General features: G+C 38.5%; 2 protein-coding genes across 7 annotated transcripts in view; one reads left to right on the top strand and one right to left on the bottom strand.

Annotated features, from left to right (window-relative positions):
- csf1b (colony stimulating factor 1b (macrophage)) overlaps nt 1–3,462 on the top strand; it is a 42,880-nt gene extending 39,418 nt beyond the window's left edge. For 2 of the 5 annotated variants that reach the window (XM_085258622.1, XM_085258626.1), the window contains 3 exons: nt 2,678–2,721; nt 2,814–2,851; nt 2,994–3,462. In XM_085258622.1, coding sequence (XP_085114748.1) covers nt 2,678–2,721; nt 2,814–2,850 — 81 coding nt within the window. In that variant the 3' untranslated portion in view covers nt 2,851; nt 2,994–3,462. The remainder of the gene's footprint in view (nt 1–2,677; nt 2,722–2,813; nt 2,852–2,993) is intronic. The other 3 variants (XM_085258623.1, XM_085258624.1, XM_085258625.1) reach the window with 3 other exon arrangements.
- A 269-nt stretch (nt 3,463–3,731) lies between these two features.
- Nucleotides 3,732–10,999, bottom strand: fmodb (fibromodulin b). Of its 2 annotated transcripts, none has more exons than XM_085258627.1 (3): nt 10,948–10,999; nt 9,870–10,762; nt 3,732–5,354 (listed from the first exon to the last, which is right to left on the bottom strand). In XM_085258627.1, exons 2-3 carry the CDS (start codon nt 10,759–10,761, stop codon nt 5,203–5,205), a joined length of 1,044 nt encoding a protein of 347 aa, XP_085114753.1. In that variant the 5' UTR covers nt 10,762; nt 10,948–10,999; the 3' UTR covers nt 3,732–5,202. The 2 variants fall into 2 exon arrangements, with proteins under 2 accessions (XP_085114753.1, XP_085114754.1); XM_085258628.1 differs by having other exon boundaries at nt 10,871–10,971.
- Between the last annotated feature and the right edge of the window lie 4,588 nt (nt 11,000–15,587).

A 15,587-nucleotide genomic window follows, 5' to 3' on the forward strand; every position in this document is an offset into this window, starting at 1 on the left:
CAGTCAGAAGTGCCAGGTCTATGACCCTGGGCCACATAAACCAAACCACAATTGGGCCAGATGTGGCATGCCATCACATAAACAGTGCCATCTAACCCAGGCCTGGCCCATAAGTGGATGACATAGCACTTAACATGCCAGAAGTCAGCCAGCAGTGCCGCCTTGACACCCGAACCGGGGCAGACATATCTGCTATGTGGGAAGAATCCTGTAGAACTTCACGACTCTCCATTTGTATATACAAACTGTAATCTATCAGACAAATATGATCGCAACCAACACAGCACATTCAGTATCTTCTAGTATTTGTAGGAAAAAGTTTGTTCAACCATATTAAATGATGCACTGAAGTTAGGAAAGAGCCCAGACTTTTCCATTGTCTCAGCCCATCAGAATATCATTAGTAACCTTCGCTAGCATTTTTCCTGTGTTTTATAGACACATATCTTTGGGTTTGCATAAGGAAGAATGTATTTGTATAGTGCTTTACTAGTCCCTAAGGACACCAAAGCACTTTATACAACCAGTCATCCACCCATTCACACACTGGTGATGGCAAGCTACATTGTAGCCCCAGCCACCCAGGGGCGCAACGAGGCTGCTGGACACTGCCGCCATCGGGCCCTCTTACCACCAACGGGTGAAGTGTCTTGCTGAAGAACACAACGACCGAGACTGTCCAAGCCGGGGCTTGAACCGGCAACCTTCCGATTACAAGGCGAACTCCCAACTCTTGAGCCACGATCGCATTTTATTCCGTGTAAAATGCAGTGCCGCCTGTTGCGGTAACCACATATGAAAAAGGGAGCAGCCAATAGTAGCTTCTTAATCAATGGTGTTGGGTCTAAGGGGACTGAAGTAAATATTTAGGTTATCTCACAGATATATACAGCAATTCATGAAAACATTATTTCTCAAAGTTTAAGGAGGTTTATGCCAAATTATGCCAGCAACACCACAAAAAATGGGCACAATCAGTCACACTAAAAGCAAAGCAGTTCAGTTGTAGACACAAAAAAGTTAGATGAATTCAGTAAAGGAAAGTTCAAAGACAGGTGCTTCAGTGCTTCCTTACTTGCCTTTTTTGCATAGGAGCTTCTGGGCTTTCCTTTACAAAATGAAAGAGCAGAAAAGCTGCCACAATTCAAAGCATTTGGGGCACTAAATGACACCTATCCCAGATGTCATTTGGTTGAGTTAAACCTTGGATCAACCAGTCCAGGACAGAAAAACAGATACAGCCAAGAATCACCTATTAACTGAGCAAGTCTTTGAACTGTGGGAAAAAGCTGGAGTACCTAATAAGGCACAGAGAGAGAATGCACACAGTAGTGTCAACCACTGCACCATGGTGCCACATATAATACCAAGTTTCAGAAAGGGAAGCATGAAATGTGGTATTTAACCATTAGGGAGCAAAATAACATTTTGGCTGTTTTCTTTTTGCTTTGAACAAATATTTGTTGTCTGTTGAAAAGTGGGAGGCTGAACTTCTAATGTTCTTCTAATTACCAAATTTGACTGTCACAGTGGATCACGATGAAATATCTAAAAATATTCCCAGGACAGTCATCTTGGAATGTGCTCCACAACTGGAACAGAACTTCTGGCCATACTTAGAAGGATGCCAAAAAGGAAGTGAGAGCTAATCTTCGCAACTGTTTTGCATACTGACAGGAACCTTGGTGTGTTTCATTACTTGGGGTTGTTAATCAAAAACGTATCTTTTTCTGTTAGTCTTTATTCTCCTCCTTCTAACAAGACCACTTCAAGCAGTGGAACTGATTTTATCTCTTATGACTTGACATTGTAGTTCCCAGAAAAAGCTCTGAACCCTTTGGAATTAGGAGAATTTCTGTGTTGACTACACACAAAAATGTGGTCTGATATTAGTTCATCTTAAAGGTAAACTAATAATGAACAAAGAGTTGTACTTTTCATGTCTTTATTGAACATAATGAGCAATCAAGCACAGTGAAGACTGAAAATACTCTGCTACAAACTGTTGAGCTTCAGTAACTTATATAAACTTCTTTTCTCCGTTACATGGTGCTCAAAGTGGTTTAAAAGACTTAAGACAACAGTGAATACATGTTGTTCTATTTCTCCTAAAAAAAGCTGTTTAAATGTTCCCACATGGAATTGTTCCCTCAATGGACGCAATGCCCTAAGGGAGCAAAGCAGCCCAAAACTACAACGGTGCCTCCACCATGTCTAACATCTGGGAGACATGGTGGAGGCTTTGTTGTGTGCTGTAGTGCCTTTTAAAATAAAAATAAAAAATAGCACTGTGTAAGTCCTATATTTGCTCACATAAGACATTTTTTCTCTTATTGTGAATTGATGAACATCAAGCTTTTCAGACACACTTCTGTAGCCTTACTAAGTGCATCTTCACAATATTTCTTCTAAAGTTCTGTGAAAGTTTCTACAATTGCGGCATGATTCACAATGCAATCCTTCTTGAAAAAAGTAGTGAACCATGAACAAGACTTTGCATGCCTCAAACAACCCACGCATCTCATCTTCTTGAAGAAGTTTTTGAATAAGTCACATTTTACAAGCTGGCAATGTGAGTGATTATGCAGTGTTTTCAATAAAGACAGGTCCAACTGTTTGTATTATGTGTTCAGATATGTTGATGTGTAAAAAATGTGCTTTTTTTTTCCCAATACAGAAAACTTACAACCCTTATGGATCAAGATTACAAACAAACGCAAGGTGAGAATATACGGATTAATTAAGCAAAAAGACTGACGTTGCGTTTTTTTACTGAAATGACGCTAAAGCATGCTTCTGTGGTCTTATTAAAGCACAGACCTGCAGGACATAGAAATTGAGGGACAGTAATGTGAGTATCCTACTGGCCTATAAAGCATTGCTAACAGTTAAGCATCTGGAGCTGTTTAAATGCGTTAAACAAATGCATTGTGTGCAGCAGTATAACTGCACATATGTCTTTATGTATTTTCAGTATTGTTTTCTCTCTCCAGGTAGTCACTGCAGCAGCAGACAGAGCACTTGTGAACCTGAGTTTTTGTGTCAGTATGTGTGTAATGTATCATGCACACCTTTTGGATAAGAAGCTTTGCTTGATCTGAGACCAAAGATGGAACTTATTGTTAATAATGTGGTATGTATATTATGTTTATGCATTTTCTATTGCAGATAACTTTTTAAGTTCACAAAAAAAGTGTTTTTTAAAGCAGTTATGTATGTTGAATTATGTGTTTCTATTTGCTACAAGTTAACATCATGTTTTTAATGTTATTTGCCAAACATTTCCAAGAATTATTTATTATCGTCACTTTATTCAATCACTGTATTGGTAATAAAAGTTAACCATCAATAACCAGCTGAAACTTTATTTAGCTAACCAGCTGTCCAGTTCATAACTGAACACAGTACATTCACATCTAAAGAGCGGGTCATGTTCTCATTAAAGGATTTATAGCCACTTCATAGTGTCCACTGTTGTACATTTTGTGTTGGAATTTTTTTTCTCTTGCAAAAACTTGCAAAGTTTATCAATCTAAAAAGTCTTTACATAGTTGCTCTTTTGTTAAGAGAATTCGATTTTTTATGTGATTGTTTTTTTTAAGTATTTCAAAACTGTACAAACAGTTTCAATATGACTTCTGTACAATAATGTGTTGTTGGTTACGAGAATAGTTAGGAAATTATTACAATAGATGCATATCACTGCTGCAGCTTCAAAGGAAATGTGTTTTATTACATATGGAGGTGACAGATTTTAGTGGGAATAATAACACAATTTATTCATACGCACACATTACAATCATTACTGCATGGTAATGACAAATAACTGGTTATAATACTGAGAAAACAGAAAGGCTTTGTGCACGTGGGTTTCTCTAATGCTGTCAGTTGCTTGTATTCACTTGTATTTACTCCATGATGGTCAGGCCAAATGTTTTATTTGTGTTAATAAATACTTTAATGGTTTTCAGAAGAACTGGACAATTCCCCAAAAAGTGAAACATTTGCATGTGGCTTTGAGAGGACCAAATCAGTAAATCACGTCGAAGGATGTGCATATGCATGTGAGCTGGCCTCTGTTTTGTTTTCAATGAATTTTTGAAGAAAACAGAGACGGAAAACACAGCTCTTCGACCCATCGTCTGCAGTAACAACTGCAACCTGCAATACAGCATAATCTATAACACACTTAATTTCACATGCTACCGCTTATCAGAGTGCAAACTACCGTTGCATGGCAGTGATCCATTCTTTATCCCAAGACACTGCACCATTACAAAACAAGTAAAGCATTTCTCTAATTCAATTTAGTGCCTTTCTGCAAGGGATTAAAGGCAGCTGTTGAAGATGAAAAGGCAAGTTGTCTTCAACAATAAATATGTGGGAACTGCTTAAGATCAGTTAGAAGAAGTGGAGATACCTTTTGACAGTCCTCTTTCCCAGCTCATCTGCTTCTTACCTTCAAATTAGAGGAAACCAAATTAACTTGTTGTCAAAAACTCTGACGGGTCACGTGGCCCAATAGGGTCTTGAAAAGTCACTGTGTGAACTGAAGTAAACAATTAGATAACAGTGAGACATAACAGTCACGGCTCATTTGAAGTAGAATACATATTTAATTAGAGACACACTTAACCAGACAATTTCACATGTTAAATGTGAACAGGGAGAAAATCAAAATTGTCCTATGGACTGAATAACCAGAAGACAAAGTGTAAATGCTTTACTCAGTGTGCATCACTGATTATAATTTTAAAATGTTCACAAAAACATATTGATGATAATTACTGCTCCTTTCTACCAGGTGCCACATGATGGAGGCAAAAATCCAATGGCTGGCAGTTTCATATTATATTTTATATTATATTATATTATATTCCTATTATACTTGACCACTATTATTACTAACCATTTTACCAGACAACTGGAACCAATTAATTAGTTGAGCGGATGTAACTCGTTAGACCAGATCTCTTCACTCTTTGTCATCCACATGTCTGCCACCCGGATATGTGATTGTAAAACTATGGTATTTCCTTTTGGTTAGTTTTATAATTTCAATAATGCTAACAGCTTTCATAACAGCTTAAACAAACATTATGCAATCATGTTTTAATGAAGAGGAGAGTGAGTAATATAAGGAAAATGCAATGAAGCATAATAGCATGGCATGTGTTACAGATAGAGACATTTCGGAAACCTCTACACATCAATGAAAGCAACATGTCGCAAACAGTAGGCGGCTTCAGCAGGAATGTCTTTGGCACTGATCTCATTAGCATCGAGACGGAGCATCTTCAGCCTGGAGAAGTTTGACATGTCAACAGCACTGCAGAAACTGCTCAGGGAGAACTCTGAAAGAGGAAAGGGGCGAGAAAATAGGTTACTCTCATCTTTTGAGATGTGAAGCAAAAAATGATGTCTTGATGATGTCTGTTCACCACAAGTGTTACCAAACCAAGCTCATTGCTACATATACCTATGCATATTAGTCCGTGCAAACTCCAAAATGTATGACTGTGTCAGAAGGGGCAGATCTTCTCTAAACCTTTCTTTAAATGGAGTCAGTAAAGAGTTATTTTCTGGAGTTTGTCAAAAAAAAAAAAACCTGCATTGTTTTCTGTTGAGAGCTCTAGTGTGAGGATATCTGGTGTTTCGTAAAGTTTCTACCATGACTGAGAGACAGTTCGTGGAAAATTCCTGCTTCAACGGAATAATTTAAATAACTGGTAAACAGTTTGAAAATCTTGCTTTTGCTGTCATCTAGTGGTTGAAATGTTCTCTTTGCTGCATGTGCAGCTCCGATCCCGAACATCACATGCAGGCATTACAGTTTTTTCTGATTGCTTAAGCACACTTTTTGTAACTATTGGCTAATTTTGCAAAACTCTTCACACAAATAAGAAAACCTGTCACCCAATCATCAAAACATTGTAGTTCTCTTGCAAAAGCGAACACAGCTAGATTAACTCTTCACACCTTCGTAAAAATGGTGTTTCCGTATCAAACAGTACACACAAGCCATCATCTCCTAAGCACACAATGCGCCAACTGCACACCGATGGTATGAATACAAAACACATCTGGCGTTTGCCTTCCCTGTGCACAAGGTAGGCTATGTCAGTTTGAGCTCATACTTCTGTCATAGATCCATAAGCATAGAGGGATCCAAACTTCAAGTACTGGTGTTTATTCAAACACATCAAAACAAACACAAGTGTTTATTTCCAAGTATAGGATTATTTGCAATCGCCATAATGACTATATGGGTTACGTGGTCTGCAGTGAACATGCTTCCTCTGCCCCCTCCTCGTCTTCCTCTCCCCCTCCTCGTCTTCCTCTTGCTCCTCCTTGTCCTTGTCGTCCTCTTCATCCTACTTCTTCACCTCCACGTCCTCTTCCTCGGCCTCCTCTACTTCTCACTCTTTCTGCTCCCACCATTGTACTCCGCACACACAGCTTACCTGTATTATAGTGCTTAGGCTGATTGCAAAGTAAGGTAAGGTAAGGTAAGGTAACTTTATTTATACCTAAAGGCAAGGTAAATTTGCTTTACAGAAAAATGACAGCATTTGACATCCCTTTAAAAACACACATACCTAGTAAATATATAAAACTCACTGTGACACATACTTTAATATTTCGAATCAAAAACAGTTCTTATTTAATTCAGTGACAGCAACGGGGACAAAGCTATTTTTATAACGCTTTGTCCTGCATCTCGGAAATAGAAACCTCCGTCCTGAGGGAAGAAGCTGAAATTCACCCCTTAGAGGATGGGAACCATTTTTAAGGATTGATAAAGCCATCCTCTGTACCTGCTTAGAGTACAGGGAGGCTAAACAAGACTGTGGCTCACCTATCAGACGACTGGACCATCTCACTATCTGATTTAGAGAGTTTTTCTCTGTGACAGAGGTCTGACCAAACCATGCCACCAAACAAAAGGATAAAACAGACTCAATAAAAGAACGATAAAACAAAGTTAAAATTTTTTGGTCAATGTGGAAATGAACAAGTTTCCTAAGGCAATAAAGGTGCTGGTGACCCTTTTTACAAACTGATTTGCAATTTTGATCAAAGTTCAGTTTTTCATTGATTATGGTCCCAAGATATTTATATGATTGTACTTGCTCTATTTTCTGACCTTTAATTAAAGTGACTCCGTGCCCATTTTGTTGTTTCCTAAAATCAACAACCATGTCTTTTGTTTTAGATATGTTCAGCTGGACATAAGACTCCTCACACCACTGAACAAAGTCATCAATGACTGGACCGTGGTTAATTTCACCCTCTTTCAGTAAGCTGACAATAACAGAGTCATCTGCATATTTAATAATGACCCTGTTTTCATGTCTACCCTGACACATGTTTGTATAGAGAGTGAATAATAAGGGCGATAGGACGCAGCCTTGAGGAGAACCTGTGGAGGAGAACACTGGGTCAGACAGAACCCCATTTATTCTCACTCTTTGTGACCTGTCAGTTAGAAAATCTAAAATCCAGCCCACCAGGTTTTTCCTGATTTCAAACTGTTCTAAAAGTCTTTTAATTAAAATATGGGGCTGTATTGTATTAAAAGCCGAAGAAAAATCAATGAAAAGAAGTCTTGCAAAAGTCCCTTTACTCTCTACATGTTTAAGAATTAGATTTAGTAAAGTCAAAAGTGCGTCCTCCACTCCTCTGTTGGGCCTGTATGCAAACTGCATTGGATCCAGCTGACCTTCAGTCTCTTTCATAATCACATTTCTGATGATTTTTTCAAAGACTTTCATGACAACTGAAGTGAGGGCAACAGACCTGAAGTCGTTTAGAATTTTTGGACGACTAGATTTAGGGACAGGAACCACGACTGCTTCTTTCCAAAGAGAGGGCACATGTTGTGTTTGCAAGGATTTGTTAAAAATAACCTGAAATATAGGACTGAGTTCATCAGCACAAGATTTAATTAGGCGGCCACTAATATTATCAGGACCCTGGCTCTTATTCACATTGACTGTATGAAAGGCCTTTTTAACATCGCTGAGTTCAATGATAAAGTGCTGAGTATCTCTCAGTTTCTGTTTCAGTTCCAAAATATCCTCGCTAAAATCAGAAGAACTAAAACGAGCATAAAACCTGTTTAAAGCATTTGCAAAATCTCTGTCTGAATTAAAACCATCTAAAATGACCTGACTGCTGCTCTGGGGATTTTGAAACCCTGCTATGGTTTTCATACAAGTCCAGGCAGACCCCAAATTTTTTGCAGCAAATTTGCTTTCAAGAAGGTTTTTGTAGCTCTGTTTTGCTTTCAAGATCTCGATTTTCATTTCCTTGGTGGCTGTCTGAAAATCGGTAACAGCCCCCTCTTTAAAGGCCTGTCTCTTTTTCCTTAAACAGGATTTGACACTTTTAGTGACCCATGGCTTATTGTTAGCGTAAATTTTAACGCGCTTACGGGGTATAATCATGTCTTTACAAAATACTGCATAAGAGCTAGTAACATCCACCAAAGCGTCGAGATCATCTCCACAAGACTGAATAAAAACTTCCCAATCTGTACACTTAAAACATTCCTGCAAGGTAAGCACAGATTCTTCTGACCATATGTCAACATCCTTAGTCTTTGTCTTCTCTCGTTTTAAGACAGTTTTATAGATGGGCAGAAGATGCACACAGTTATGGTCAGAAGATCCCAGAGGAGGAAGCGGGAGGGATTTATAAGCATTCTTCACCGATCCGTAACAGAGGTCCAACATTTTATCCCGTCTGGTAGGACAGGATACATATTGATACAGATTGCCCAAAGTTGATTTAAGGGAGACATGGTTAAAGTCCCCCATTATAAAGTTTGGTGCATCAGGAGAAAGCGCCTGCAGCTTCTGCACTACATCTGAAATGATGCTGCAAGTGGAGGCGGGGTGAGCCTTCGGGTGAATGTAAACTACGGTTATAAAAAGTTGTGGAAACTCACGAGGGAGATAAAAAGGGCGCAGTGACACAGATAAAAGTTCAACATCTGGTGTACAAATACATTCTCTAACAGTCACAGTATCTAAAAAAGTTTTCACATGTGAAAGTGTGCCAGACAGTTGGCAAATTAGTGTTAATGATAGCCATACATGTGTATACTTTTGCTAGGAGTGTGTTGGAAATTTGGAAATTGAGTGTTGTGCAGTGAATTGTGCCTACAGTCTTGCAAAGTGTGTGTTACAAAATTGCAAACTGAGTGCAAAGCAGTTTTTGTGCTTTTAGTTTTGCACACTCAGTGAGTGGTTTTGCTATAAGTCTGACTAGTTTTAGAAATTGTGCTACAGGATTCACAGTTAGTGTTTAGGCATTCGGTAAAAACTGTAAATGATTCTTATTTAAAGATTGGGGGAAAAAAATTAAATTTTAGGAAGTTGATAAGCCAAATAAACACATTTGTGGATATATACATACAAGCTGGATGACCTTTTGAATTAAGTTGAGTAATATAGCTAAGAAGCATACAGGATAACTAGCATGAGTCTTTATCAACCAAGCAATGGGAGAGGATTACACCACTGGAGGCATCCTGGAGCATAACAAATTGACTAACAAACCATATTTGGACAAAGCACAGTCCTTTTAAACATTACATCTAAAGTCTTCAAGATTTCTGTATTATCACTCGCTTTATATGCATGAGTGGCATCGTGTGTGTCTCGCTGAGTAAAATCACTAAACTACTGGAGAGCTCCGAGTCTTACATAAAGACAGCCTGCAACATTCAGGAAATCAGTTCTGCACTGAGGGTGTATGTAATCACATTACTCTTCTTTGCTTATTTTTAACCTTTTTGTCTTTCTGTGCCCATAAAATATTTCAAGGCATTATCTAATTTAAAGTAATAGAAGTCCTCATACCTTTAATCTTATTGCCTTGCAAGTAAAGGTTCTCCAGGTTCATGCTGACAACAGGAATCTTTTCCAGTTTATTGAAGGACAGGTCAAGCTCGACCAACGTGCTGATATTGAAGACATTGGAAGGAAGTCCTTTATTAGTCAGCTTGTTATGAGCTAAGCGGACAAACTGCAGTTTGGGATACATGGTGAGAAAATCTGCTGGAATGCTTTCTATATTATTAAATTCCAGGTATAGCTGCTGTACCCTCACAGGGAGGTTGTCAGGGATTTTCCTTAGCTTGTTTTTCCTGATATCCAGCATTGTCAGAGACTTGAACCCCTTGAACACACCTCCAACGTCTTCTATGGCATTTGCTTGGAGATGAAGGGTGGTGAGGTTGGTCATCCCCTTGAATGAGCTGGCAAGGACTTTTGATATCTTGTTGTGCCCAAGTCGCAGGTCTGTGATTGAAGTGGGCAAGTTAGGAGGCACGTGTGTTAGGTCATTGTGATCCAAGAGGAGCCGATCCAAGTTCTTGAGCTTGCTGAAGACGTTCTTGCCGATTTTGTCTGAGCTGAGCTTGTTGTGAAATAACACAATCCAGACCAAGTCGGTAGCGTTGTCAAACACCCCATCCTGGATGCCTGTGATCTGGTTATGCTGCAGGTAGACATATTTTATATGCGAGGGGACATAGGGAACATGCTGAAGGTTGCGGCTATGACAGTACATGGCTGTGGGGTAGACTGAGGGGCAATTACACTCCAGGGGGCAATTTGCATCCTCAGCCTGCAAACCAGCGTGCCATTGTCGCCTGCGCAGGTGGGACAGCCACTGGATCTGGCTGTAGTGTTGGCCAATACCCAAATCCACTATTCCTATTGTGAGGAGCACCAATGTCCACATGATCATTCTGAAAAACCCAGGAAAAACGGGGAGAAATTATGTAGTTGAAAAGGTAATAATAAGTCTTAACAACACTGATCGTTGTGGAAATGATTGGCAACTAACACTGACTTACGCTGCTGTATTAACTTCAGACAGATCTCATTCTTCCTGATCCACTTTTTAAATGTAAGGTAGGTGCAGTATACCTACCAGTTGGCCGATCTGAGACGATGCTTCCTCCCTTGCTCACGCTGCCCGTGTGTTTCTCAGAATAAGTGGAAAATGTTGTCGTATAGAGTAAATCCCCTCTCTCTGAGGCTGTAGCCCCTGTGGCCCCAGCCACTCTGTCTCATTAGTGCACATATATTTTCCACTATCTACACATCAACATATCACCTCCAGCTATGCAAATATCAATACCATGTGTGAACTAGTATGGACATCTGCTTTTTAACAGCCTTGTTTTCCTTTACTGCGTCACGCCTTATCATTAGTACAGCCATGCAGTCTGGCTTGATGTTTACTATTGTGGTGTGGTGGTCATGGAAAAATTGGGGTGGAGGTTATGGTATGGAATTGCACTGTTGCCTTGATAATTAAATTAGCGCCATTATTTCTTGGAAATACTGGAAGAGTTAAGTATAATTTCAAGTACAGTTTTTAAATGGCAGTATGTTTTTGTCTAGTATATACTATGCAGTATGTTTCAACAAAGTATGTCAAACCCTGTCATTTTTTTACTATCTTTGCCTACAAGCACTACTTTTCTCAATTACTGTATTCAAGTGGTGAAGAAAGATAACATGTGTTTTTGCTGGCATCTGCAGACAGAAGTGCATCATTATCAGGCAGCGGATAGATTTCAGAATAGGCCTTTTCATTCATGTCCTCCTCCAAATTGGATGCAGAGTTTCAGGGATTATGTGTGTGTGTGTGTCTTTCCAGTCTTCTTTCTGCGCCTCTCTGAGACAGTGAGAGGCAATGTGCTGATTTAAGATGGAAGTGGTTCAAGACGTAACATACCTTAACCAAACTCTTAGATTTTAGATGAAAGATGAGGGAACCTGAGGATAACAGATGGGAAGCGTTCCAGGAAAGACTTGGAAGATTTTCCCCTTTTTTCTGAAACAACAAGACGCTCTATCCCTAAAGAACTCGTTTTCTAAACTATCAAACTAAGTAGCTACATTTTCTAAGACCCGATGATCAAATATCAAATCAAATCACTTTTTTTTTTTTATTGTCACATCACATGTGCAGGCACACTGGCACAGCACATGCGAGTGAAATTCTTGTGTGCGAGCCCCACAAGCAACAGAGATGTGCAAACACAACAACACAAACGAGCAAAATACAAGAATGGCCAACCTGAAACTAATAAATATATGTACAATATATAATAGTGTATGCATTTCTGGATGTGTATACTAAATATTTTCCTACGTGTGTGTGTGTGTGTGTGTGTGTGTGTGTGTGTGTGTGTGTATACACATTTTTACAAATTAAATAGTAAAAAAATAAAATAAAATAATAATAATAATAATAATAATAATAAAATATATAAAATATACAGAGTTGAATATGTGCAAAACAAGTGGCATTTATATACAGTGTGGAGTGCATAATGTTGAAGTTCCAGTAGTGAAGCTGAGGTGTCTATGACGTGTTCAGCAGTCTGATGGCCTGATGGAAAAAGCTGTCTCTCAGTCTGCTGGTACGGGACCGGATGCTGCAGAACCTCCTTCCTGATGGAAGCAGTCTGAACAGTTTATGGCTGGGGTGACTGGAGTCCTTGATGATCCTCCCCGCTTTCCTCAGGCACCGCTTCCTGTAGATGTCTTGGAGGGAGGGAAGCTCACCTCCAATTATCCGTTCAGAGCACCGCACTACTCATCATTCTGCTAAATCAATTAAAAATGGCTATGCTTCATCACAAAGTACCTCCAAAGTAGAAATATTGGTGAAAGAAATTAAAATCTTTCCAGTAGAACCATGTCCGTGTGAAAACTTTGGCCTTGATCAATCATTGTCACATAAAATCCAGATTTCACTTTAATCTTCTTTATACAACCCAGATTTTTAGATAGTATGAGATAAACAGCTTTGTTTTTTCTCTGTGTATCTTTGAGTACAAAACAAAGACAGTTTGAATTAAAACAGGATTTGAATAAAACCGAAGGTATTTTCTTATAATGTGAACGTCGTGTTTAATCCAAAACATCTGACTCAATGTTAACCGTGGCTTACACTCATGAGTACGTCACACCACACAATAAATGTTCAGCAGACCCATTCTCTGCTTCGTGACCTGACAACAACAGGTAAATATGATACTTCTTATTGTAAATGAATTTCAGTACTGAATACAAATAGTAGGAAGTAAGCATGCTAATTTGAAAATTTCTGAATAAGAATTCTTAAAAGAGTTAGAGGAAGAAAGAGTAGGCAAAGACCGCAGAACAGTTTTTAATTTTCATGTATATATGGACACACTAGTTTTTATACTGAGGGCAGTAAACTGTTGGATGTGGGGGAAGTTCATGTCATTAAGTTTAATCCTAACATAAAATGCTATGGTTCTAACATGGGCATGCTACCATTCCAAACAGTTTAGAGATGCAAGCTGGTTAGCGACCATAACAGTGACTTTGCAGCTATTTTGTTAAATCATGACCAGTGGCGCTGTGGTTGGCATTGTTGCCTACAGCAAGATAGTTCTAGGTCTGCCTGGCTGGGGCCTTTTGCACCCACAAACTCCAAACTCCACACATCTCCATAATAATAGTACAAACTCCAAAAATGTGTGTTAGGTTAATTAGTTATTCTAAATTAGCTGCTGGTGTGAATTCCTGCTCATAGTCCCTTTCGTTGAATGAATATCTGCCAGTTCCTCCGATTGAGCTCTATCACAGATATGACATTTGCGTGAAATCACAAAGCTCATCTAGACTTTTCCATCCCTGGATGTGTGGAGCCCGGAAAGCTTGCTAGCAAAGGTTCCACTCTACATCAGTGAAGTTCTGGTATTTCTCTGCAAGTTTAATCTTATAATGGTGATTAAAACAATCCTTAAACTAAGGTTTGCAAAACACAAACTATGAATAGGGCTTTACATCTGACTTTAATAAATAAATACTTTTAAGTGTTATGTCTAATTTAAAAACTCTTTTTTAATCTTTCAGGTCTTTCAGTTTCAATGCATTTACAGTAAAACTCCATTCACAGTGCTTATATAAATTCAAAAAATAAATGTTAAAAATCTGCATTTGGCTTCAAAATATAAATTTTTTTGTGATTTCCCACAAAACTGCAAAAATAAAACAGTAAACTATTCTCTGATAGGGAGTGTATCAAACTGGCTGAAAATTTGAACCTTATTTCTCAATGACATAACAGGGGTAATCAGAGGCAACCAACAGGCATGAAGTGGCCCAGGGGCCATTCAGTGCTGTGTCTAATTTAAGTCCTACCTTCAATATAAAGAAAACAGAAACAGAACATAGCATGGACATCCCTAAGAAAAGCTGGGGCAGAGCAAAGTTATAATTGCTTTGTCGTTTTATTGGCTCCAGTATTAGTTTTACTTTCTTTTTTTTATAATTTTAATGTGAATAATCTTTTTGTAAAGAGCTAAATATAAGAAGTTCTGTATAGATATTAATGTTGTCTGAGGTTAATTGGGTTGGTACATTTGGCCAAATTAATGAGAACTAAAGCACTTTTTCTCTATATTATTTTTGTTAGTGCACAATATTGTTTAAGTTGTCTTTTTAAAAAAAAATTTTTAGTTACCCATGGTTTAATTATTTTACAAGTTGCTTTACTTTAGTTTTTGTTAAATGCAATAACCTGGGGCGCGGGCATGTTTCCCACTGTGTTGCATTTCCTCTTCTTTTAACAACACTCTTAACAACGCTGTTGGGAACTGAGGAGAGCAACTGCTGTAGTTTTAAAAACATTCTTTGCTTGATATGAGATTCAGCTCCTCAAAGGTTTAAGGCCTACTATGTTATATTACTCATTTCGTCATGCACCGAGTGTTTTCAGTGAGTGAGAAGTCTGGGTTGCAGGCATGTAAGCTAAGCACCTGGAGTCTTTTACAATGGAGCCATGCTGTTGTAGTATGTGCAGAATCTGGTTTGGCATCGTGTTCCTGAAATAAGCACAATCTTCGTTGAAAAATATGTCAGAATACCATCACAGATGTTTGCTTTTGAACTATCCAATATAACAATCATTCCCTCTCATCTTTACCCTGCATAGTGCTGTGTCCATGATTAAAAAAAAAAATACAAAAATTCAAATTTTAATTGGCCAAACCACAGGACCGTTTTCTACTTTGCCTCATTCCATCATAAATGAGCTTGGACCCAGAGAAGGCGCCAGCATTTCTGGATCTTGTTTATATATATTTTTTTCTTGGTACAATTTTAACTTGCATTTGTGGATACCGCCACAAACTATATTTACTGGCAAAGCTTTTCAGAAGTTTATTGTGTCTGTTTTTAATGCAGAGTTCTTTCTCCCGAGGGCCTGTAGATCACGTCCATTCACAACTGGGTTTTGGCCAGGCCATATTTTGTAACTAAGTTAGTTTAAAAAGTAAAGAATTCCTGGAATTCGCTAAGAGAAATGCTATTTTAAAATTGCCTAATTATTGGCCTTTCACAAAGCTGGGAAACCCTCCCATGTTGACATTTGAAATGCTCAAAAACACTTTCTTCTCTGACTTGTTTCAATTAACCTAATTAGTTCCACAAGGTGTGACCTTTGAGTAATGTATTTACTGCACATTAGTGCAGTAAATACATTTACATTATGGGAAAAATCATTCACAAGTGGATACAATT

This window comes from Mchenga conophoros, linkage group LG20, assembly GCF_057382185.1.
Source record: "Mchenga conophoros isolate Kocher_MC1m ecotype Shallow Benthic linkage group LG20, M_conophoros_male_GT1.1, whole genome shotgun sequence".
Classification (NCBI taxonomy): Eukaryota; Metazoa; Chordata; class Actinopteri; order Cichliformes; family Cichlidae; genus Mchenga; species Mchenga conophoros.